This window comes from Ranitomeya variabilis, chromosome 3 (assembly GCF_051348905.1).
Source record: "Ranitomeya variabilis isolate aRanVar5 chromosome 3, aRanVar5.hap1, whole genome shotgun sequence".
Classification (NCBI taxonomy): Eukaryota; Metazoa; Chordata; class Amphibia; order Anura; family Dendrobatidae; genus Ranitomeya; species Ranitomeya variabilis.
In genome coordinates this window covers 516,363,720-516,391,004 of record NC_135234.1, presented here as the reverse complement: position 1 = coordinate 516,391,004, position 27,285 = coordinate 516,363,720, and the positions used below count along the sequence as shown (strand labels likewise).

The following is a 27,285-nucleotide window of genomic DNA, read 5'->3' as shown; positions in this document are numbered from 1 at the left end:
TCATGCTTCCCTCTGCCGCTTTTTGGAGATGGAAATTTCATTCTCCAGCAGGACTTGGCACCTGACCACTCTGCCAAAAGTACCAATACCTGGATTAGAAACTACAGTATCACTGTGCATGATCGGCCAGCTATTGACAAGAGGAAGATGAGAGACACCAGACCCAACAATGCAGACGAGCTAAAAGATGCTATCAAAGCAACCTAGGCTTCCATAACACCTCAGCAGTGCTACAGGGTGATTGCCTCCATGCCACGTTGCATTGATGCAGTAATTGATGCAAAAGAGCCCCGACCAAGTATTGAGTGCATTTACTGAACATACATTTCAGTAGGCCAACATTTTAGATTTTAAAATCATTTTTCAAGCTGGTGTTCTAAAGTATTCTAATTTACTGAGATAATGACTTTTGGTTTTCCTTGGCTGTAAGACATAATCATCAACATTAACAGAAATAAATAATTGAAATAGATCACTCTGTTTGTAATGAGTGTATACAATATATGAGTTTCACTTTTTGTATTGAAGATCTGAAATAAATTAACTTTTTGATGATATTCTAATTTTGTGAGAAACACCTGTAGATAATCTTTTGCTGTCAATGAGTGAGAAATCAAACTATACAGAGGTGAATGGATTAATAGTGGATAGCACAGCAGCCTTGCAGCGCTGGAGTCCTGGGTTCAAGCCCCATTAAGAACAACATCTGCAAAGAGTTTGTATGTTCTCGACAACATCTGCAAAGAGTTTTTATGTTCTCTCTGTGCTTGCGTAGGTTTCCTCCGGGTACTCTGGTTTCCTCCCACATTCCAAAGACATACTGATACGGAATTTAGAGTGTGAGCTCCAACGGGGACAGCGACGATAATGTGTGCAAACTGTAAAGCGCTGCGGAATATGTTAGCGCTATATAAAAATAAAGATTATTATTATTATTATTATTATTATTAATATACACAAAAATGGTGTAAAATGTGAAGAAATTAGGATGTGAAAAAGACACTGTGACTCTAGTCTTCAAGATATAGACAAATTGAAATAGACAAAATTGATTTAGCCATTTTTTAACGTGCTACGTTTTTATAAACTGTGTCAGGACCTCAAACACTAAATTTTAAAAATGTATTTATAATTAAATTGTACAGACATTGATGATCCATAATAATAAACCACTGAGGCCACCAACATAGGAAGGTGCTGAATATGGTTTCCAACCACATAGCCAGGACACAATGGGACTCTGCCTTTTTAGCAACGAATGTTGGCAGATTTAAAGACACAGCTCCCATGGACATTATTGTGCACTCTCTAGTTCATGCCACACTCTCCTCTCAGCCCACCCAATCTGCTCAAGTTATAATCTAGCTTCACCACAAAGCCTGAATGCCAACACAATACTACAGGTACGACCAGAGACTAAGGCCTCTTTCACACTTCAGTTGTTTGGCGTCAGTCACTTCCGACATAGTGACGGATCGACGGATCCGTCACAGTTGTTGAGAAAACGGATGTAATGGATCCGTTTTTTTGACGGATCCATTACTTGGGGGTTGTATATACTTTTTGGAGCATGCGCAATTGAAAAAACGGATTGGGGCGACGGATCTGCAGAAATGACGGTCGCGACGGATCCGTCGCCCATAGGCGGCCATTCTATGGAATGACGGACGCGACGGATCCGTCGCTATCCGCCATTTCGGCGTTGACAAAAAATGTTTCAATGTCTGTCTATCTCTAGACAACGTCCGCCAAATTTTGACGGATCCGTCGCATGACGGATGGAACGGACGACCATCCGTCACAATCCATCGCTAATGTAAGTCTATGGGGAAAATAACGGATCCGTCACAAAAAATGACGGATCCGTTATTTGAGGAAAATGACGGTTTTAGACTGACGCCAAACAACTGAAGTGTGAAAGAGGCCTTACTATTGCATACAATGACTGCCTGTTCACAGGAATCATCATTATCAGCCTTAAAGTTGCAGCATGTGTATAAAAAACATTGTAATGGCATACTGCACATAACAAAATAGCAATTCAACATTGGCATGTAACACATCAAGCTAGTAGTGTCCAGGTTAGTGCCTCTGGCATTTATTTATTTTTCTCACCATTAATTCCACAGTGCTTTACAGACATTATCAGCACTGTCCCCATTGGGGCTCACAGTATGTCTTTTTGAGGGTGGGAGCAAAACCCATGCAAACACATAGAGAATGTACAAACTCCTTTTAGATTTTGTCCTTGGTGGGATTTGAACCCAGGACCTCAGCGCTGCAATGCTAACCACTGAGCCACCGTTCTGTATATATATATATATATGAACTATTGTGTTTACATGCTGCCTTGGAAATGGTGATGATCTAGTTCCTGCTGTCAGGAGAGCAATGGTTTGTACAACTGCCTTACAAACTCCTTTACCCTGCAGTGGTGACAGGCAAAAACCGTGAATACACAACATAATAATACAGAACAACTCAAGAGAAGCAAATGAAAAGCAAGGGACTAATAAGATTACACAGGAAAGGAGCCAAAGTCAATAGTAAGGGTACTTTATAGTTTAAATAGGGGGGAGGGGTAGCACTACCCTTTTACAGACACATGCTAAGAAGTTGAATATCTTAGGTAGGAAGTAAACAGTCATTTCCTGTCTAGTGAGGAAACAGGAAAAAATGAACAAATATAAGAATCTGGGTGATTCTCAAAAGGGCCTTGTTTTGAAGGCTAGGTAACAGTGTCAGAAGATCTGTAAATGGCACATCTTGTAGGATATTCTCAGGATCTACTGGTTAGTCCCTACCAAAGTGGTACTAGACCAGACAGCCATTAACTGGGTCACCAGTGCCCAAGACATATTGATATGCATTAGGAGCAAAAGCTAGCCCAAAACTCTGTTTCCACATAAGAGCTAACATAGAAAAAATGTATGAATATGGCAGGAAGGTGTCACAACATACAGTATATGGCATTGGTAGGTGGTCTTAATGTTCTGACTATATGGTACAGTAAATCTTAGTTTTACCATTCTTTAGTATCATCCTTAAATAGTACTGAATAGTTTTCTCCATGACATCAGAGATAACACTTAAGTACACTACAAAGACAGGAAATCACAGTTTCATTAAAGATTGCACCCATGTCTGGGATAGATAAAAGCTGAAGTGTTTTTCATAATGATTTGTCTGTGTCTGTGGGTGTTCTTTCCACAGAATAAAGAGCTGCATATTTCCAAGAGTACCTGATCCAAAGAATTCATTTCATAACTTATTTGATGGTCACAATGGATACTTTCAGGTAACTATCTACATTATAATTCTGAACTCTAGCTAAAATAAGTCAAATAGTTGGATTATCCCAGGCAATTCACTATTAAAGAAGCGTGTCACCTCAGAGCTTGCAGCCAGGTAAAACCACTGTGCGATCGCCTGTTTACCCTTCTCTTTACCTAATTTTCTCCTTATTAATGTACAATTCTGCAGCTTACAGCTTTTCTCCTAAACTTAGATGGTGACTCATGAATCTTATTCTGTCACACTAGACCTCTCACCCTCCTTCCACTCATTCTTAACATCTCTCACCTCACTACATACAGCCAGGTGCATAACTAGAGTCAGATGGGCCCAGGTGCAAAATTTAGATCTGGCCCCTTCCCTCTCCCCCACATGTTGGTCAGATGTATGGGCCCTTGTTGCATTTCAAATCCTATCAGGAGATAGGAGTTGCCCCCCTCCCCATTATGTAGCAATGTCTCCAATATCGGGCTCCTTCATGGGATATCTGTCCCCCATCCTGGTCCCATCCTAGTATACAAACTAGGCTATTGTGGTTCCAGCGGTGCGGATCACTTCTTCTCTTTCATTGCGGTGGATTTATCTATTTGTTGGAACCAGTACGCTCAACGAACACTTAGCCTCATACAGATGTGTTGTTGCACGTATATCATTGTCACTCGCATACTCTATCTCCCATTCTCCTATTGAAGATCTTTTAATAGTTTTTTCTTCAATAAAGCATGGATTTTCAAGACTGGTGAGTGCCACCTCTGCTTTCTACACATTGGGACTTATAGTACTGTATTTTTCTTGGTGAGCACCCGTCGTCTCAGGTTATATGCCTGCAGCAGTATTAAACAGCGATCTGACAAACTAGGCTATTGTGGTTCCAGCGGTGCAGATCACTTCTTCTCTTTCATTGCCATCCTAGTATATACAATGGGATGTAAAAATTTTGAGCACACCTGCTTAAAATTACTGTTATTGTGAACAGTTAAGCAAGTTGAATATGAAATGATCTCTAAAAGGCCTAGAGTTAAATATGACACATTTCCTTTGTATTTTAGGCAAAAAGTTTTTTAGAAATATACTTGTATATATACTCATCTTTTACATTTTAAGAGTTACAAAAAGGAAAATTGACCACTTGGGCACTCTGTTTGGTTAGTATCTTTCCCTTTTGAAAGTAACACAGCTTGTAAACACTTTTTATAGCCAGACAAGAGTCTTTCATTTCTTGTCTGAGGGATTTTTATCCATTCTTCCTTGGAAAATTCTTCCAGTTCTGTGAGATTCCTTAGTAATCTTTGCATGCACTGCTATTTTTAGGTTTAGCCACAGATTTTTAATGATGTTCAGATCAGGGGACTGTGAGGGCCATTGTAAAACATTCAACTTGTGCCTTTTGAGGTAGTCTATTGTGGGTTTTGATGTGTGTTTAGGATCATTACCCATTTGTAGAAACCATCCTCTTTTCAGCTTCAGCTTTTTTACAGATGGAGTTATGTTTGCATCAAGAATTTGTTGACAGTTCATTAAATTAGTTCTTCCCTCTACCCATGAAATGTTCCCAGTGCCATTGGCTGCGACACAACCCCAAAGCATGATTGATCCACTCCCATGCTTAACTCCTTCATGACCTTGGGATTTTCCATTTTTCCGTGTTCGTTTTTTGCTCCCCTCCTTCCCAGAGCCATAACTTTTTTATTTTTCCGTCAATTTGGCCATGTGAGGGCTTATTTTTTGTGAGATGAGTTGTACTATTGAACGACATCATTGGTTTTACCATGTCGTGTACTAGAAAACGGAGAAAAAATCCAAGTGCGGTGAAATTGCAAAAAAAGTGCAGTCCCACACTTGTTTTTTGTTTCGCTTTTTTGCTAGGTTCACTAAATGCTAAAACTGACCTGCCATTATGATTCTCCAGGTCAGTATGAGTTCATAGACACCTAGCATGACTAGGTTATTTTTTATCTAAGTGGTGAAAAAAAATTCCAAACTTTGCTAAAAAAAAAAAAAAAAAAAAAATTGCGCCATTTTCCGACACTTGTAGCGTCTTCACTTTTCATGATCTGGGGTCAGTTGAGGGCTTATTTTTTGCGTGCCAAGCTGGCATTTTTAATGATACCATTTCGGTGCAGATACATTCTTTTGATCGCCCGTTATTGCATTTTAATGCAATGTCGCGGCGACAAAAAAAACGTAATTCTGGTGTTTCAATTTTTTTTCTCGCTACACCATTTAGCGATCAGGTTAATGCTTTTTTTTATTGATAGATCGGGCAATTCTGAATCCTGCGATGCCAAATATGTGCAGGTTTGATTTTTTTTATTGATTTATTTTGATTGGGGCAAAAGGGGGGTGATTTAAACTTTTATATTTTTTTTATTTTTTTCACATTTTTTTTACTTTTTTTTTTACATTTGCCATACTTCAATAGCTTCCATGGGATGCTAGAAGCTGGCACAACGCGATCGGCTCTGCTACATAGCAGCGATCATTAGATCGCTGCTATGCAGCAGAAATGCAGGTGTGCTGTGAGCGCCGACCACAGGGTGGCGCTCACAGCTGCCGGCGATCAGTAACCATAGAGGTCTCAAGGACCTATATGGTTAGAAGCATCGCTGACCCCCGATCATGTGACGGGGCTCAGCGATGCGCTCATTTCTGGCCACCCGGCCGGAAGCGCCGCTTAAATACCGCTGTCTGCGTTTGACAGCGGCATTTAACTAGTTAATAGCGGCGGGTGAATCGCGATTTCACCCGCCGCTATTGCGGGCACATGTCAGCTGTTCAAAACAGCTGACATATCCCGGCTTTGATGCGGGCTCACCGCCGGAGCACTGCATCAAAGCGCGGTATCTGACCTCGGACGTAGTATCCCGTCCGAGGTCAGAAAGAGGTTAATGGTTGGTGAGATGTTCTTTTCTTGAAATTCTATGCCCTTTTTTTTCTACACATACAGTACCTTTGATCATTTTGGCCAGGGAGTTCTGTTTTAACCTCATCAGTCCACAGTACTTGTTTCCAAAATGAATCATGCTTGTTTTAGTGGTTCTTTTGAATACTTCTGATGCTAAATTTCATGGTGAGGATGCAGAAAAGGTTTTCTTCTGATGACCCTTCCATGAAGGCCATATTTGTGCAGGTGTCTCTGAAGAATAGAAAAATGTACCACAACTCCAGAGTCTGCTCAGTCTTTCTGAAGTTCTTTTGCAATTTTGCATGGGTTCTGATTTACCTCTCTAGCAATCCTATGAGCAGCGCTCATGGAAATTTTGCTTGGTCTTCCAGACCTTATCTTGACCTCCACTGTTCCCATTAACTGCCATTTCTTAATTACATTTTGAACTGAGGAAAGAACATTGTTATCTTCTTATAGCTTTCTCTTGCTTTGTGGGCCTCCACCATTTTCATTTTCAGAGTGCCAAGCATCTATTTGAAAAAACCCATGTCTGCTGTGTTTTGGCACAAGGTTAGAGGAGGCTGGTCTTAAAAACCTGGAAAATTGCATAAATTTTCAATGGCCTTTCCTAACGATGATAGTGAACAAGCCATAATCCTAACAGGCTAACTAAGGTCTGAAACCTTGGTCAAAGTTATCTGAGCACACAAATCTGCAAGGGTGCCCAAACTTTTGCATCTGCCAATTTTCTTTTGCATAATTTTTAAAATGTAACATTTTTCAATATATATTTTTTTTTCCTAAAATACAAAGGAAATGTGTCATATTTAACTTTGGTCCTTTTAGAGGTAATTTTATCTTCAACTTGCTGAACTGTTTACAATAACAGTAATTTTAAGCAGGGGTGCCCAAACTTTTACATGGCACTGTATGTCCACATCTTAATATATGCAGTTGTGCGAAAAAGTGTTAAATAGGACCTACCTGACAAAGTGAGGTAGATTAAAAGATACTCAAATGTAGACATTATACCGATATCCCCCCAAATCTGGAACAAATAGAAAAAAAAGCAGTTGAGCTCTATCTGTCTGGAAAAGGTTAAAAAGCCATTTCTAAATCTGGGGGAGCGCTGGGGAGGACTATTCCCCAGCCCTCCCCCAGACCACGCTTCATTTCCTCTCATTTCTAAATCTTTGTTACTTTAGCGAACCACAGTGAGAGCCATTCCACAAATGGAGAAAACATGGAACAGTGGTGAACCTTCCCAGGAGTGGCGAGCCGACCAAAATTACCCCAAGAGTGTAGCAACAACTTATCCATCACAAAAGGCCCCACAACAACATTAAAAGAACTGCAGGCCTCAATTGCCTCAGTTAAGGTCAGTTTTCATGACTCCACAATAAAAAAAAAGAGTCTGGACAAAAATGGCCTGCGTGGCAGAGTTCCAAGATGAAAACCACTGCTGAGCAATAAGAACATAAAGGCTTGTCTCAGTTTTGCCAGAAAACATGTTAATGATCCCTAAGACTTTTGGGAGAATACTCTGTGGACAGAAAAACTTTTTGGAAGGTGTACAGTTCTGCTCAAAAGTTTACATAATCTGGCAGAATTTTTGTTTTCTTGGCCTTTTTTCAGAGAATATGAATGATAACACCAAAAATTTTCCTCCTCTCATGGTTAGTGGTTGGGTGAAGGCATTTATTGGCAAACTACTGCGTTTTATCTTTTTAAAACATAATGAAAACTCAAAACATCCAAATGACCCTGATCAAAAGTTCACATACCCTGGTGATTTTGGCCTGATAACATGCACAGAAGTTGACACAAATGGGTTTGAATGGCTCCTAAAGTAGTATCCTCACCTGTGACCTGTTTGCTTGTAATCATTGTGTGTGCATAAAAGCCGAGTGAGTTTCTGGGATCCAGACAGACTCTTGCATCTCTCATCCAGCCACTGACATTTCTGGATTGTGAGTCATGGGGAAAACAAAAGAATTCTCAACGGAGCTATAGGAAAAGGTAGTTGAACTGAATAAAACAGGAAAGGGATACAAAAGATATCCAAAGAATTGATAATGTCAGTCAGCAGAGTTCAAGCTGTGACTAACAAATGGAAAATCAGGGGCTCTGTAAAAGCAAAACCATGGTCAGGTAGACCAACAAAAATATCGTCCACAACTGCCAGGAAAATTGTTTGGGATGCATAGAAAAACCCACAAATAACATCAGCTAAATGACAGGACTCTCTGAAAACTAGCGGTGTGGCTGTTGCAAGATGCACAATAAGGAGGCACTTGAAGAAAAATGGGCTGCATAGTCGAGTCACCAGAAGTAAGTCATTACTGCCCAAATGCCACAAAGTATCTCACCTACAATGCGCAAAACAGCACAAAGACAAAACTCAAAACTTCTGGAACAATGTAATATGGAGTAATGAGACCAAAATTGAACTTTTTGGTCACAACCATAAATGTTACATTTGGAGAGAAGTCAACAAGGCCTATGATGAAAAAAACACCATTCCTAATGTAAAGAACGGAGGTGGATCGCTGATGTTTTGGGGATGTGTGAGCTACAAAGGCACAGTAAACTTAGTCAAAGTTGATGGAAAGATGAATGCAGCAGGTTATCACCAAATATTGGACTTAAATTTGCACTCATCAGCTCGAAAGCTGCGCATGGGACGTACTTGTACATTCCAACATGACAACAATCCAAAACACAAGGCCAAGTTGACCTGTCATTGGCTACAGCAGAATGAAGGTTCTGGAGTGGCCATCTCATTCTCCTGACCTCAATATCATTGAGCCACTCTCGGGAGAGCCCAAGCGCGCAGTTCATGCTAGACAGCCCAGGAATTTACAGGAACTGGAGGCCAAGAAGAGTGGGCAGCTTTACCATCTGAGAATATAAAGAACCTCATCCACAACTACCATAAAAGACTTCAAGCTGTCATTGATGTTATAGTGAGCAATACAAGGTATTAAGAAATAGGGTATGTGAACTTTTGATCATGGTCATTTGGATGTTTTGGGTTGTCATTATGATTTAAAAAGAGAAAACACAGTGGTTTGACAATAAATGGCTTCACCCAACCACTAACCATGAGTGGAGAAAAAGTTTTGGTGTTATCATTCATATTCTCTGAAAAAAATGCCAAGAAAACAAAAATTCTGCCAGGATATGTAAACTTTTGAGCACAACTGTATGTCTCATTACATCTGGCGTAGAAGTAACACAGCATTTCAGAAAAGGAACATCATACCAACAGTAAAATATGGTGGTGATAGTGTGATGGTCTGCAGCTGTTTTCCTGCTTCAGGACCTGGAAGACTTACTGTGGTAAATGGAGCCATGAATTCTGCTTTCTACCAAAAAATCCTGAAGGAGAATGTCCGGCAAGTAGATATGAGCGAATGTCTTCGGCTCCCTCCTTATAAGCTATAGCACTTACTGAAGAAGGTGCAGCAGGAACCCAGATACCTGGAGTGCTCTGATAATCAGGTGTCCGGCACCACAGCTGCATGTATCGTGGCTGTTTGACAGTCACAACACACAGGCTCTCCATGCATGTTACACAACCGCAACATGTGCACTGTGGCGCCAGACTCCTGATTATTGGAGCACTCCAGGTAACTGGATGCTGCTGCAGCTTCTTTGGTAAGCGCTATAGCTTGCCAAATAAAGCTGAAGCCGAAGATATTTGCTCATCTGTACCAGCAATCTGTTCATAACCTCAAGCCTAAGCACACTCGGGTTATGTAGCAAAACAATAATCCAAAACACACCAGTAAGCCACCTATGAATGGCTTAAGAAAAACAAAATTAAGACTTTTGAGTGGCCTAGTCAAAGTCCTGATCTTATTCTAATTGAGATGCTGTGGCATGACCTTGAAAAGGCAGTTTATGCTCGGAAACCCTCCAATGTGGCTGAATTGCAGCAACGCTGCACAGATGAGTGGGACAAAATGCCTCCAGAGCATTGAAAAAGACTCATTGCCAGTTAGTGCAAATAGTTGATTGCAATAGTTGCTGTCAAGAGTGGCACTGGCAACCAGTTTTTAGGTTTATAGGGCAAACACTTTCTCACACAGGTCCCTGTAGGTTTGAATATCTTTTTCCCTTTAAAAAACTGCATTTTGTGTTTACTTGTATTATCTTTGTCAAATATTTAAATTTGGTGATCTAAAACATTTAAGTGTGAAAACATGCAAAAGAATAGCAAATCAGGAAGAGGGCATATACTTTTTGACACAACCGTATGTCCTCCATTCAGGTATATATGTTCCCCATCCTGGTCCCATGCTGGTATTTATGACCTCCATCTTGATATACCCTGCTCAAAAAAGTAAAGGAAACACTAAAATCCCACATCCTAGATATCACTGAATTAAATATTCCAGTTGCAAATCTTTATTCATTACATAGTGGAATGTGTTGAGAGCAATAAAACCTAAAAATTATCAACGTAAATCACAACTAATATCCCACGGAGGTCTGGAGTTGGAATGATGTTCAAAATCAAAGTGGAAAATGAAGTTACAGGCTGATTCAACTTCAGTGGAAATGTCTCCCTACAACACCTGGGCATGCTCCTGATGAGGTGGCGGATGGTCTCCTGAGGGATCTCCTCCCAGACCTGGACTAAAGCATCTGCCAACTCCTGGACAGTCTGTGGTGCAATGTGACTTTGGTGGATGGTGCGAGACATGATGTCCCAGATGTGTTCAATCGGATTCAGGTCTGGGGAATGGGCGGGCCAGTCCATAGCTTCAATGCCTTCATCTTGCAGGAACTGCTGACACACTCCAGCCACATGAGGTCTGGCATTGTCCTGCATTAGGAGAAACCCAGGGCCAACCACACCAGCATATGGTCTCACAAGGGGTCTGAGGATCTCATCTCAGTACCTAATAGCAGTCAGGCTACCTCTGGCGAGCACATGGATTGCTGTGCAGCCCTCCAAAGAAATGCCAACCTACACATTTACTGACCCACTGCCAAAGCAGTCATGCTGAAGGATGTTGCAGGCAGCAGATCGCTCTCCACGGCGTCTCCAGACTCGTCTGTCACATGTGCTCAGTGTGAACCTGCTTTCATCTGTGAAGAGCACAGGGCACCAGTGGTGAATTTGCCAATCCTAGTGTTCTGTGGCAAATGCCAAGCGTCCTGCACGGTGTTGGGCTGTGAGCACAACCCCATCTGTGGATATTGGGCACTCAGACAATCCTCATAGAGTTGGGTTCTAACCATTTGTGCAGACACATTCTCATTTGGGGCCTGCTGGAGGTCATTTTGCAGGGCTCAGGCTCCTGTTCTCCCTTGCACAAAGGCTAAGGTAGCGGTCCTCCCGCTCGGTTGTTGCCCTCCTACGGCTCCCTCCACGTCTCCTGGTGTACTGGCCTGTCTCCTGGTAGCGCCTCCTACCTCTGGATACTACGCTGACAGACACAGCAAACCTTCTTGCTGCAGCTCGCATTGATGTGCTATCCTGGATGAGCTGCACTACCTGAGCCACTTGTATGGGTTGTAGAGTCCGTCTCATGCTACCAAGAGTGTGAAAGCGCAACCCACATTCAAAAGTAACCAAAACATCAGCCAGAAAGCATTGGTACTGATATGTGGTCTGTGGTCCCCACCTGCAGAACCACTCCTTTATTAAGTGTGTCTTGATAATTGCCAGTAATTTCCATCTGTTGTCTATTGCATTTGCACAACAGCATGTGAAATTGATTGTCAAACAGTGTTGCTTCCTAAGTGGACAGTTTGATTTCACAGAAGTTGGATTTACTTGGATTTATATTCTGTTGTTTAAGTGTTACCTTTATTTTTTTGAGCAGTATACATCTTCCCCATCCTGTTATATTTATATATTTTCCCCATCCTGGTGTATATGTTCCCCATCCTTGTACATATGTTCCCCATCCTGGTGTACATGTTCCTTCTTCTGGGCCCATCCTGGTATATATGTCCCTTTTTATAAGATCCATCATGGTATATATGTCCCTTATCCTGGGCCTCATCATGGTATATATCCTCCAATTCTGGTATGTATGTCCCAAATCTTGTTCCCAATCCTTCATCCTAGACCCATCCTTGTATACATATATATCCCACATCTTGGTATATGTCCCCCATTCTGCCTCTGTTATTTAATGCATACAAAAAAATAAATGATTATACTCACCTTCACTCCGCTCCCCTGCAGTGCGGAGTCCTTTTCTAAAGCCAGCAGCTGACATCTCCATGCAAGCAATGGGAGCATATGACATCACTGCCAAGCACTCCCAGTTATGTGCGCACTGACATCAGCTACTGGCCTCTGATTAAGTCAACACAGACCCGGCAGTAAAAAGAGACTACCATTCTCACTATAGCTGGAAATCCTATCAGCATCTATCACACATTTATGGCATATACCGTATTTTTCGGACTATAAGACGCACTGGACCATAAGACACACCTAAGTTATAGAGGAGGAAATTAGAAAAAAAATTGAAGCAAAAAAAGTGGTAAATTCTGTACTTAACATCCCTATCCTGGTATATATGGTCCCCTCATCCCCATCCTGGTATGCATGGCCCCCTCATCCCTATTATGGTATACATGACCCCAGGGTCAGACTGGCCCACCAAAGACCTGGAGGATTCTCCGGTAGACCCAGGCACTGACACCTGCTGGCATACAGGGCAAGCAGTTGCCTAGGGCCCCTGCTGCTCTTCGGGCCCCCAGCCAGTGGCGTGTCGCTAACAGCGGCATACCACGCAGCTGCTATGGGGGCCCCCGGTGCCAGCGGAGCAGAAGCTGGTGACAGGAGGCAGAAGGCAGCTGCGCAGCTAAAGCCTGTCCCCGCTGCTAAAGAGACATGAATATTCACCCTTTCTCAAGCCCCCATGTGCATGGGGAGGGGTGAAAATTAATTTAGCTTTAATAGCGGGCAGTGTTAGCCACAACAGCCTGCTAACACGGCCCGCTATCAGCGCCGGCAGACCAGGGCCCCCGTTCCTCCCAGGAGCTCCCAGCCCTCATGGCCGCTATGGAGCAGTAAGTCAGGGTGGCCCGGCGCCAGCACCATCACCCAATGCACACCGCATTCAACTGTATCGGCATCATAGATGCCAATACAGTTGAAAGCAATAATGGAGGAGAGCGCATCAGACGACACTCCCTCTCCCATCATTCCACTCTGCCGCTGACACAGTCAGTGCGCGATGACGTCACTTCATTGCGCACCCTCTGTGTGTGCCGGGCAGAAAGCAGTGCAGCTGCTGACACTGGAGCAGAATTAGAATCAGCGAGTTGGAAAGGTGAGTATTGTATTTGTTTATATATATATATATATATATATATATATATATATATATATATATATATATATATTATGTGAGGTAGTGACCGGTGTCATATGCGAGGGTCGCTGTGTATCCCCCAGGATGTGCTTAGAAGCATATTAGATCCGCTGGAGTGCCCTGTGCTCACAGCAGGTTGCCTTTGAGACACAGGGAAGAATAAAAGTGAGTGTGAACTGGGTCAAGTTATTTGACCCAGAAATTATTCAGGAAAACCCGGTATGGGCTTTTATTTTTGAAAAGGACTGCAGGAAAGGAGTGGGGCCGGTTCCTGTCCTCCAGCCCAGATCTTATAGTGGCCCATGGCTATAGAATCCGGAGGAAAGAAAAAAAACCCTGCAAGAGAGTTTGGGGTGTGTCAATATTGGTTTGGGAGTCAGACCTAGCAGGAGGCTTATGAGGAGCTCTTTCCGCGTGGAGGAACACGGGCCAGGCAGAGCCTAAAAAGCCGGACACCCCAGCATACACGGTGGTGTTTACATTCACGGCAACGGATTGTGGACTATCTTTATTCTCCCGGCTGCATACCGAAGGACTTGTTTGCTTATTTTTTTCGGTTTGTGAGCATGCTATAAAATAAACAAGACTTTATTTTTGAACTTTATATGGGTCATTGCCTTCTCACTGCACAGCAAGGACATCCCTGCATCACAATATATATACAGTGTATATATATATATATATCTCTGATTGGTCGAGGCCTCCATGGCGACGATGATGTCATAAAGGTTGCCTCGACCAATCAGCGACGGGCACAGTCTGCCGCGAATTCTGGAATCATCATTGTCCATATACTACGGGGACATGCATATTCTAGAATACCCGATGCGTTAGAATTGGGCCACAATCTAGTGTGTATATATATATATATATATATATTTCAATCAGTGAGTCATGGTTGCATTATACCCTATGAGGGGGTCAGCATTATACCCTATGAGAGAGGTAGAATTATACCCTATGAGAAGGCAGCAGTATACCCTATGATGGGGCAGCATTACACTCTGTGAGGGGGGTGCATTATACTCTATGAGGGGGCAGCATTATACCCTATGAGGGGAGTACATTATACCCTATGAGGGGGCAGCATTATACCCTATGAGAGAGGCAGCATTATACCCTATGAAGGGGGCAGAATTATACCTTATGAGAAGGCAGCAGTATACCCTATGATGGGGCAGCATTATGCCCTATGAGAGGGGCAGCATTATGCCCTATGAGGGGCAGCATTATGCCCTATGAGAGGGGCAGCATTTTACCCTATGAGGGGGAAGCATTTTACCCTATGAGGGGGTAGCATTACACTCTGTGAGGGGGGTGCATTATACCCTATGAAGGGGGCAGCATTATACCCTATGAGGGTGGCAGCATTATACCTTATGAGGGGAGTACATTATATCCTATGAGGGGGCAGCATTATACCCTATGAGGGGAAACATTTTACCTGATGAGGGGGCAGCAGTATACCCTAAGAGGGGGGCAGCATTTTACCCTATGAGAGGGTAGCATTATACTCTATGAGGGGGTAGCATTATACTCTATGAGGGGGGTGCATTATATCCTATGAGGGGGCAGCATTATACCCTATGAAGGAGCAGCATTATACCCTATGATGGGCAGCATTTTATCCTATGAGGGGCAGCATCAGGGATTTAACTGCAGCAGGTGCAGGGGTTGCAATCGCACCCAGACCCTTGAGCCTAGGGGGCCCTGAAAGTCCCTTTGGCCTAGAGAAAAAGACTGTTGCTATTAAAAATTTAAAATATTTGTGGGCCCCGTTGCAGCTTTCACATTGGGCCCATGAGTTTCAAGTTACGCAACTGGGCAGCATTATTCCCTATGAGGGGGCAGCATTATATTCTGTGGAGGCTTCATTATATTATGTGGGAGCTACACTGTATTCTGGGGGGCTACATTATACTATATGAGGGAGGCTGCATTATACTATATTAGGGGTGAGAGGACGTGGGAGCTGGGACCTTTTGCACGCTGCACTTTGTTGGTACTTCACCTTTTTATTCTATTCTGTTCTATTCTTTACATAGTTAGTTACATAGTTATTAAGGTTGAAAGAAGACTGTAAGTCCATCTAGTTCAACCCATAGCCTAACCTAACATGCCCTAACATGTTGATCCAGGGGAAGGCAAAAAAACCCCATGTGGCAAAGAGTAACTCCACCATGGGGAAAAAAATTCCTTCCCGACTCCACATACGGCAATCAGACTAGTTCCCTGGATCAACGCCTTATCAAGGAATCTAGTGTATATACCCTGTAACATTATACTTTTGCAGAAAGGTATCCAGTCCCCTCTTAAATTTAATTAATGAATCACTCATTACAACATCATACGGCAGAGAGTTCCATAGTCTCACTGCTCTTACAGTAAAGAATCTGCGTCTGTTATTATGCTTAAACCTTCTTTCCTCCAGACGTAGAGGATGCCCCCTTGTCCCTGTCTCGGGTCTATGATTAAAAAGATCATCAGAAAGGTCTTTGTACTGTCCCCTCATATATTTATACATTAACATAAGATCACCCCTTAGTCTTCGTTTTTCCAAACTAAATAGCCCCAAGTGTAATAACCTATCTTGGTATTGCAGACCCCTCAGTCCTCTAATAACCTTGGTCGCTCTTCTCTGCACCCGCTCTAGTTCAGCTATGTCTTTCTTATACACCGGAGACCAGAACTGTGCACAGTATTCTAAGTGTGGTCGAACTAGTGACTTGTATAGAGGTAAAATTATGTTCTCCTCATGAGCATCTATGCCTCTTTTAATACATCCCATTATTTTATTTGCCTTTGTAGCAGCTGCCTGACACTGGCCACTGAATATGAGTTTGTCATCCACCCATACACCCAGGTCTTTTTCATTGACGGTTTTGCCCAGAGTTTTAGAATTAAGCACATAGTTATACATCTTATTACTTCTACCCAAGTGCATGACCTTACATTTATCCCCATTAAAGCTCATTTGCCATTTATCAGCCCAAGCTTCTAGTTTACATAAATCATCCTGTAATATAAAATTGTCCTCCCCTGTATTGATTACCCTGCAGAGTTTAGTGTCATCTGCAAATATTGAAATTCTACTCTGAATGCCCCCTACAAGGTCATTAATAAATATGTTAAAAAGAAGAGGGCCCAATACTGACCCCTGTGGTACCCCACTGCTAACCGCGACCCAGTCCGAGTGTGCTCCATTAATAACCACCCTTTGTTTCCTATCCCTGAGCCAGCTCTCAACCCACTTGCACATATTTTCCCCTATCCCCATTACTCTCATTTTATGTAACAACCTTTTGTGTGGCACCGTATCAAAAGCTTTGGAAAAGTCCATATATACTACGTCCACTGGGTTCCCTTGGTCCAGTCCTGAACTTACCTCTTCATAGAAGCTGATCAAATTAGTCTGACATGAACGGTCCCTAGTAAACCCGTGCTGATACTGGGTCATGAGGTTATTCCTCTTCAGATACTCCAGCATAGCATCCCTTAGAATGCCCTCCAGGATTTTACCCACAGTAGAGGTTAAACTTACTGGCCTATAATTACCGAGTTCAGTTTTTGCCCCTTTTTTGAATATTGGCACCACATTTGCTATACGCCAGTCCTGTGGTACAGACCCTGTTATTATGGAGTCTTTAAAGATTAAAAATAATGGTCTATCAATGACTGTACTTAGTTCCTGCAGTACTCGGGGGTGTATCCCATCCGGGCCCGGAGATTTGTCAATTTTAGTTATTTTTAGACGCCGCTGTACTTCCTGCTGGGTTAAGCAGGTGACATTTAATGGGGAATTTTTATCACTAGTCATTTTGTCTGCCATGGGATTTTCTTTTGTAAATACTGATGAAAAAAAGTCATTTAGCATATTGGCTTTTTCCTCATCCTCATCCACCATTTCACCCAGACTATTTTTAAGGGGGCCAACACTGTCATTTTTTAGTTTCTTACTATTTATATAGTTAAAGAATATTTTGGGATTATTTTTACTCTCTCTGGCAATGAGTCTCTCTGTCTCAATCTTTGCTGCCTTGATTTGCTTTTTACAGAATGTATTTAATTCTCTGTATTTATTTAATGCCTCATCACTACCTACTTCCTTTAATTCTCTAAATGCTTTCTTTTTGTCCCTTATTGCGCCCCTTACAGCTCTATTTAGCCATATTGGTTTCCTCCTATTTCTAGTATGTTTATTCCCATACGGTATATACTGTGCACAGGTCCTATCCAGGATGCTAATAAATGTCTCCCATTTTCTTTGTGTATTTTTGTGTCTCAGGATATCGTCCCAGTTAATTGCACCAAGATCCTCTCTCATCCGTTGGAAATTTGCCCTCCTGAAGTTTAGTGTCCTTGTCACCCCCCTACTACCCATCTTATTAAAGGTTACATGAAAACTTATTATTTTGTGATCACTATTCCCCAAGTGACCCCCAACACTTATATTTGATATGCGGTCTGGCCTGTTGGTTAATATTAGGTCTAGCAGTGCCCCCCTCCTTGTTGGGTCCTGAACCAGTTGTGAAAGGTAATTGTCTCTCATAGTTGTCAAAAACCGATTACCTTTGCTGGAACTGCAGGTTTCTGTTCCCCAATCTATTTCAGGGTAGTTGAAGTCCCCCATAATAATGACTTCTCCTTGAGTCGCAGCTTCATCTATTTGCTTTACGAGGATATTCTCCATTGCTTCCATTAGTTTTGGAGATTTATAACAAACCCCTATCAGTAATTTATTATTTTTTCCCCCTCCCCTTATCTCCACCCACAGAGACTCTACATTTTCATTAGATTCACCTATATTATCACGCAGGATGGGTTTTAAGGTCGATTTTACATACAGACACACCCCACCCCCTCGCTTATCTGTACGGTCATTTCTGAAAAGGCTATAGCCCTGCAAGTTAACAGCCCAGTCATGGCTCTCATCCAGCCACGTCTCAGATATCCCCACCATGTCATAATTATGCTCCAACAACATTAGTTCTAATTCATCCATTTTGTTGGCGACTCGAGGCTTCTGGCATTAGTATACATGCACTTGATGTTACTCTCTGTACCTCTATTCTTTCTTAAATTACTAACTGTTCTAACCCCACCCCCCATGCCACAGCCACCCCCAACTTCCTTATTTGTGCCCAGGTCTCTATCTGCACTATCTTCCCCTCCTATAAAATGAATACCCTCCCCCCCAATCCCTAGTTTAAACACTCCTCCAACCTTCTAACCATTTTCTCCCCCAGCACAGCTGCACCTTCCCCATTGAGGTGCAGCCCGTCCCTAGCGTAGAGCCTGTAGCCAACTGAGAAGTCGGCCCAGTTCTGCAGGAACCCAAACCCCTCCTTCCTACACCAATTCTTGAGCCACTTATTAACCTCCCTAATCTCCCGTTGTCTCTCTGGCGTGGCACGTGGTACAGGCAGTATTTCGGAAAATACCACGTTGGAGGTCCTTGCTTTCAGCTTGCAGCCTAATTCCCTGAAATCATCTTTAAGGACCTTCCACCTACCTCTAACTTTGTCATTTGTGCCAATGTGCACCATGACCGCTGGGTCCTCACCAGCCCCTCCCAGTAATCTGTCCACCCGATCAGCGATGTGTCGGACTCGAGCGCCAGGTAGGCAGCACACCGTCCGACGATCCCTGTCTTTGTGACAGATTGCCCTATCTGTTCCCCTAATAATTGAGTCCCCCACTACCAGCACCTGTCTGGCCTGCCCTGCTCTCCTTTTTCCCTCCTTACTGGAGCAGTCACTCCTCCGGCTTTCAGAGGACATGCCTGGCTGCAGCAGTGCTACCCCTGTACTGGCACCCTCCTCATCTGCCAACTTAGCAAACTTATTGGGGTGTGCCAGATCAGGACTAGCCTCCCTGGCACTCTTCCCTCTACCCCGCCTTCTATCTGTCACCCAGCTAACTGCCACACTGTCCTGCAGCTCCATCCTACCATCCCCCTCCTCATCTATCCCACTGAGCGTCTGCTCTGTGAGCAGAAGACTCCTCTCCATGTTGTCTATGGATCTCAGTGTTGCCAGCTGCACATTTAGATCCACTATCTGGGTTTCCAAATGCACAATGTGCTCACATCTCGCACAGCAGTATGCACCCTCGACCGGCTGGTCAAGGACTGCATACATGTGGCAAGATGTACACTGGATGGCATTAACAATTGTGGAGCACATTTCCTAATGGGGATTGCACCACACAGAAACGTTAATTAAAAATAAATACAAAGTATTAATTAAACCAAAAAAAAAAAAAAAAAAAAACAGAAGCAATTCCTCCCTTGGAAACTCCCTGATTCCAAAGTCACTGAATCACAAGTCACACACTTACCGCCGTTCACACTTACGCTCAGGTCACACTCAGCTCACTCTCACTCGCTGTGCTGAAGATTTATAGATTTTTTTTTTTTCTCTATCTCCCCTCAACAGCAATCCACCTTGCTGTTCAGATGCACTTCCAAAAAGGACTTGAGCCCCAAACAGCTGCCCCTTATATCCCCTTAATTATGAGCCCCCACCCTAAGTTAACTCCTTATGAATATAGCTACTCCCAATTCAGCAACTCACTCCAATTCACACAGGTATTTGTTAAAGGCCTTCCAAATACCTCCTCACTGAATCACAAGTCACACACTTACCGCCGTTCACACTTACGCTCAGGTCACACTCAGCTCACTCACACTCGCTGTGCTGAAGATTTATAGATTTTTTTTTTTCTCTATCTCCCCTCAACAGCAATCCACCTTGCTGTTCAGATGCACTTCCAAAAAGATTCTGTTCTCATATTCACTTTAACATGACTTTGACATAACTTCAATCACATGTTCATCATTTTTTGGTCATGACAGAGTTGTCTTTATCCTTGTGAGATCTTTTCAATTCAGTATATGTGTTTACAGTTGCACTATGCACTTTATGATTTATTTATGCATGAATTGATATGAACTAGTGCCACTTTATATATAGATTTTTCTTTTGAGAGTCACTTTTGCTCCATTTTTTCACTATAACGAAGTACTCTATGGGCATATCATTTATAATATTTTTTGTGATTCCATGCTCCCGCCCCCTTCTCCATTATTTCTGTTGTTTGAATATTCTATTCTTTCATGTACAATTACAATAAAGATGTATTTTAAACTTTACATTTCTTGCATTTTACAATTTTTTTTCATCTAAATTGGTTTTGAGGATGTGCATATAAGTTATATTAGGGGGCTGCATTATACTCTTAGGGGGCTACATTATATTCTGTGGGGGGCTGCATTATACTCTATGCAGGAGCTATATTATATTCTATGGAAGGGCTGCATTATACACTATGAGGGGATCGCATTATACCTTATAAGGGGGTTGCATTATACTCTGAGTGGCTACATTATATTCTGTGGGGGCTGCATTATACAATATTGAGCGCCCCCCGAGGAAGCAGCATCTGCGAAACGCGCGTCGGGGCTCCTCTTTCTCCACGTACGGTCGCAGGGAGGTTTTCTGTGTGTGCATCTTATATATAGTAAGTATATAACTTGGCTATACTTATGTACGCATACATGCTAACGGGACTTTCCCGATATATCTGTGCACCTATGTGCTGTGGATATCAAAGGGATATTATGAGTGTACATGATTTTTTGTCATATGACCTTTCATATTAGACATCTTCTCTATATTTTGATTCCTATGCACCCTCAGCTCCTCCCTGCATCAGCCTATTATCGGTGAGCTATTGTTTTGCATAATTGCTATTATATCTTTGGTTGACTTTGTCACCACGAATATTCTAAGGTTATTACCAGCCATATATATATATATATATATATATATATATATATATTTTTTTTTTTTTGCTTATCTCTGTGGGACAAGTATATACCTACTTTTGTGCTCCCTTGCTGTATATATACCTACGTGGCACTAGTGTTGCCTTTCTTTCCCTTATTGCATCTTTTTTACTCATACGCTGAATTGTTTATTCATGTACTTTTTAATGGTTTTTCAATTAAAATAAAAATTGTTATTTTTAGCTTTGGTGTCCATCTTTTTTTCGGTTTATATATACCTTATAAGGGGGTTGCATTATACTCTGAGTGGCTACATTATATTCTGTGGGGGCTGCATTATACAATATCAGGCTGGCTGCATTATACCCTAAAAAGAGGCTACATTATATTCTATGGGGGCTGCATTATATTCTTAGGGTGCTACTTTATATTCTATGAAGGGGCTACATTATATTCTATGAGGGGGCAACCCCAACTTCTGCTACATAATTACGTACTACCTTATGTTATACCCGGATATAAGCACATTTTACCACACAATTGGTGGTCTTGTATTTATTTCTATGTAGCTACATAGTGGGCCCCAAGAATGATTTTCTCTGGTGGGCCCAAGGTGCTCCAGTCTAACGCTGCATGACCCCCTCATCCCTATACTGGTAAGCATTTCCTCCTTATCCCTAGCCTGGTAGGCTTGGTCCCCCTCATCCCTATCCTGGTATGCAGGGCCCCATCTCCATCCTGGTATGCATGGCCCCATCCTTATACTGGCATGAATGGCCTCCATTCCCATCCTGGTATGCATGACCCCCTCATCCCTATCCTGGTATGCAGGGCCCCGATCTCCATCCTGGTATGCATGGCCCCATCCTTATCCTGGAATGATTGGCCCCATCCTCATCCTGGTATGCATAGACATACTTACCTTCCCTGCACTTCCAGGCCATCTCTTATTGGAGATGATTCATGCAGTGGAAGTTGGATGATGCAATGTAGTAACTGCATTGTGCCATCCAGCGCTCACTGCAGTAACAGACAAAAAAGGAGATGGAGGCTGCGCTAGATGGGGAGCCCGGATTAGGTGAGTAACAGCTTTTTTATTTTACTTATATTATTTTGCAACTGAATGGGGGCCATCACTAGAGGGGCCAGTGCCGGCCATCACTAGAAGGATCTGTGGGGGGCCATCACTAGAGCTGCCTGTGTGGGCCATCATTAGAGGGGCCTATTGGGTCCATCAAAAGAGTGACCTGTGCAGGCGATCAAAAGAGTGGCCTGTGGAAGCCATCAAAAGCAGGGCCTGAGGGGTCCATCAAAAGAGAGGCCGGTGCAGGCCATCACTAGAGGGGCCTGTGGGGGCATCAAAAGAGGTGCCTGTGGGGGCCATCACAAGATGAGAGGGGCCCACGGAGGGCATCACATTATATGTAGAACTGTGGAGAATATCACATTATATGGGGGCTTTTGGGATCATCATACTTTATAGGTGCCTGTGTGGGACATTATTTTGGGGGCTGTAGAAACATCATATTGTAAAGGGGGCTGTGGTGACCATACTATTTATGGGACTTTAGGGAACATACTGGGGCTGAGGTGATATTATATGACATTATACTGTATAGGGTGCTGTAGTGACCATATCATATAGTGGGCTGTGGTGGACATTATCCTGTGTATTTGGGGACTGTGGTGGATGTCATACTGTGTTGGGTACCGTTGGGGACATGACACTGTATCTGTGACTGGGGGGCCATGATACTGTATGGAGTGCTGTGGAGACCATCATACAGGATGGGGCTGCGGTGGACACCATACTATACATGGGGGCTGTGGTAGTGACCATACTATATAATGAAGGGCTGTAGTGGACATCATACTGCATGGGGGGGCTGTGGTGGACATCATAGTGTATTTTGGGGCTGATGTGGATATCATACTGTATGGACAGCTAAGGTGACCTTCATACCATGTAAGGGTGACATTGTGAGGATGGGTATAGTTTGGAGAGTACTGCAGGGTGAAAAGTATGAGGACAGTCTGAAGAGGAGGAACAAAATGGATATGGAAAGGCAGACAATATGGCGGTTATAGCTTATGATGGCAGATAGTGGGGTGGTTATAACTCAATAATGAGGACAGTGTGGTGGGTGTAGCTCATGAGGGCAGACAGTATTGAGGTCATATACCTTAGGAGGCTTATTTAGGTCATAGTATGGACATATTTTTTTTATGCAGAGGGCATTTTAATAGCACTCTTATTTTTAAGCGCACCATGTGGGGATGTGTTGTAGAAGCACGGAGAAGAGAGAAGTCTGGAGAAATGAGTTACGGTTGTGAAAGGTCATCATTTTTGCATATTGACAAGATGGAGATGAAAAAAAGAGAATTACTCCAATTAAAACTGTCATCTGTAAGGTACCGGGATGTAAATGTTTATTTGTGATACTGACTATGTCTCATCAGTACTGTGGTTTCTGTATGGTCCACATCCTGATAAGACTGTGGAGACCTGTGTGTCGTAACCAGTGCCTTCCCCCCCTCCCTCCAATCCCGTAATGAAAACACTGACAGTCCTAGGTGGGTTGAACAGGTCGGTCACAGTTTATTAATTACATAAACAGAGAAAAGGCAATTACATTTCATAACAGGCGGCTCGCGCCAAGCGGTTACGAACCTTTGCCCTCATCCACTTCTTCCTCTGTGACTTAGTAACGTTAGCAATGGTTAGTTACCATATTTTCCAGCGTATAAGACAACTTTTTAACCTCTGAAAATCTTCTCAAATGTCAGGGGTCGTCTTATATGCCGGTTACAGCATGTGCAGAGCTCTGAGGTCGCCGCATATGGTGCAGGGAGCGGTCACCGGTGGTTCCCAGGGTCTGGAGGAGACTTTAGTTCAGGCCCTGGGATCAATATTCATGTAAAAAAAGAATAAAAATATAAAATAGGGATATACTTACCTTCTGATGGCACCCGGAGTTCTCCCAGCTCTCAGAGGTGCATACGGCGGCTTCCGTTCCCAGGGATGCATTGCGTGAAGGACCTGAGTTGACGTTGTGGTCCTATGTAATGAATAAAGATTTGCAACTGAAATATTTCATCCAGTGATATCTAGGATGTGGTATTTTAGTGTTCCCTTTATTTTTTTGAGCAGTGTATTTAATCCCTTAGTGACAGAGCCAATATACAGTTTAAAGGGAACCTTTCACCCCCCAAATGGAAGATGAGCTAAGCCCACCGCATCAGGGGCTTATCTACAGCATTACAGAATGCTGTAGATAAGCCCCCGATGTAACCTGAAAGATGACAAAAGAGGTTAGATTATACTCACCCAGGGGCGGTCCCGCTGCGGTTCTGGTCCGATGGGTGTCGTGGTCCGGTCCGGGGCCTCCCATCTTCTTATGATGACGTCCTTTTCTTGTCTTCAGGCTGCAGTTCCGGCGCAGGCGTACTTTGTCTGCCCTGTTGAGGGCAGAGCAAAGTACTGCAGTGTGCAGGCACCGGGAAAGGTTAGAGAGGCCCGGCGCCTGAGCACTGCAGCACTCTGCTCTGCCCTCAACAGGGCAGACAAAGTATGCCTGTGCCAGAGCCACAGCTAACCTCTTTTTCTTATCTTTCAGGATACATCGGGGGCTTATCTACAGCATTCCAGAATGCTTTAGATAAGCCCCTGATGCTGGTGGGCTTAGCACATCTTCCATTTTGGGGGTGACAGGTTCCCTTTAATGACCAGGCCAATTTTTACAATTCTGACCACTGTCACTTTATGAGGTTATAACTCTGGAACGCTTTAACGGATCCCACTGATTCTGAGACTATTTTTTGTGACATATTGTACTTCATGGTAGTGGTAAAATTTCTTCAATATTACTTGCGTTTAGTTATGAAAAAATGGAAATATGGCAAAAATGTTGCGATTTTCAAACTTTGAATTTTTATGCCCTTATATCAGAATATCAGAGAGATATGTCACACAAAATAGTTAATAAACAACATTTCCCACATATCTACTTTACTTTAGCACAATTTTGAAAACAACATTTTTTTTTGTTAGGAAGTTATAACGGTTAAATTTGACTAGCGATTTCTCATTTTTACAACAAAATTCGCAAAACCATTTTTTTAAGGACCATCTCACATTTAAAGTCACTTTGAGGGGTGTATATTACAGAAAATACCCAAAAGTGACACCATTCTAAAAACTGCACCCCTCCAGATGCTCAAAACCTCATTCAAGAAGTTTATTAACCCTTTACATGCTTCACAGGAACTGAAGCCATGTGGAAGGATAAAAAGTGCCGTTTGCCTTTTTCAATGCAGAATTGGCTGGAATTGAGATCGGACGCCATGTGGAGTTTGGAGAGCTCCCGATGTGCCTAAACAGTGATACTATTTTGGAAACTAGACCCCTTAAGGAACTTATCTAGATGTGTGATGAGCACATTGAATCCCCAAGTGCTTCACAGAAGTTTATAATGTAGAGCCATAAAAATATAAAAAATGATTTTTTTTCCACAAAAATGATCTTTTCTCCCCCAATTTTTTATTTTCACAAGGGTAACAAGAGAAATTAGACCCCCCAAATTGTTGTCAATTTGTCCTGAGTATGCCAATACCACATATGTGGGGGTAAACCACTTTTTGGGCGCACGGCAGAGCTCAGAAGGGAAGGAGTGCAGTTTGACTTTTTCAATGCAGAAAGGCAGGAATTGAGATCGGACACCATGTCGCTTTTGGAGAGTCCCTGATGTGCCTAAAAAGTGGAAACCCCCCACAAGTGACACCATTTTGGAAACTAGGCCCCGCATGGAGCTTATGCAGATGTGTGGTGAGCACTATGAATCTCCAAGTGCTTCACAGAAGTTTATAACGTAGAGCCATAAAAATAAAAAAATTGATTTTTTTCCACAAAAATGATCTTTTCACCCCCAAATTTTTATTTTCACAATGATAACAGGAGAAATTGGACCACCAAAGTTGTTGTGCAATTTGTCCTGAGTACTCTGATACCCCATATGTGGGGGGGGGGGGGCACTGTTTGAGCGCATGGCAGAGCTCGAAAGGGAAGGAGCGCCATTTTGGAATGCGGACTTTGATAGAATGGTCTGCGGGTGTCATGCTGCATTTGTACAGCCCCTGATAGACATGGGGGGCCCTGATAGACAGTCTGGATAAACATGGGGGGCTAGGCTGGAGACACATGGGAGGCAGGATAGATACACATTGCTGGCCAGGATGGATTTATGGGGGGGTTGGGATATACTCACCTGTCCTGACACGCTGCTGCCGCCGCTTCTCCTGGGTCTTCCTCCGGCTTCCGGCATGTGTGTTCGGCTCTGCGCGTCCCCGGATTGTCTGCGCTGTCCGCTCTCCTCGCTTCCTGCTTCCTCGCTGGATTCTGGTTCCCGGCGGCTGTGTGTGCGCACTTCCTCTCCCTGCTCTAACCACGCATGCGCACTCCCACTGGCTGGTTGTCGTTCGTGATCCTGGAGGTTACCTGACCCGGAAGTTCTTCGCCATTAGCCCTATATCAGGTAGCCTCTCCCTCTGCTCCATGCCTGATTGTCATTTGCCTTCATTTGTCCCAGGTCTCCTCTTTGCTCTGTGTCTTCGCCTTAGTTAGTCTGCCTTGTGTCTCCGCCGATATCAGTCTGCTCCGTGTCTCCGCCATAGTCAGTCTGCCTTGTGTCTCCGTCATTGTCAGTCTTCCCCATGTCTCCGCCATAGTTAGTCTGCCTGTGTCTTCGCCGTAGCCTCTCTGCCCTGTGTCTCCGCCATAACCAGACTACCCTGTGCCTATGCCTTAGTCTGCCAGTCCTGTATTCCCGCCATACCCAGCATGCTCTTTGTCCTCTCTTTACCCTGCTTATCCAGCCTCTTTCCCGCTCCTACTTTCTGTCCCCGAGTATCAGCTTCTGCGGCAATAGTCTCCCTCGGGCCTGCCCCTAACGCTCCCTGTATTGGGGGTG

General features: G+C 43.3%; 1 protein-coding gene across 1 annotated transcript in view; it reads left to right on the top strand.

Moving 5' to 3' along the window:
* The window catches only part of LOC143818349 (cytokine receptor-like factor 2), a 134,872-nt gene that overhangs the window by 84,867 nt on the left and 22,720 nt on the right, over positions 1–27,285 (top strand). The window contains exon 5 of the mRNA XM_077299691.1: positions 3,214–3,298. Within this exon, the coding sequence (XP_077155806.1) occupies positions 3,214–3,298 (85 nt within the window). The remainder of the gene's footprint in view (positions 1–3,213; positions 3,299–27,285) is intronic.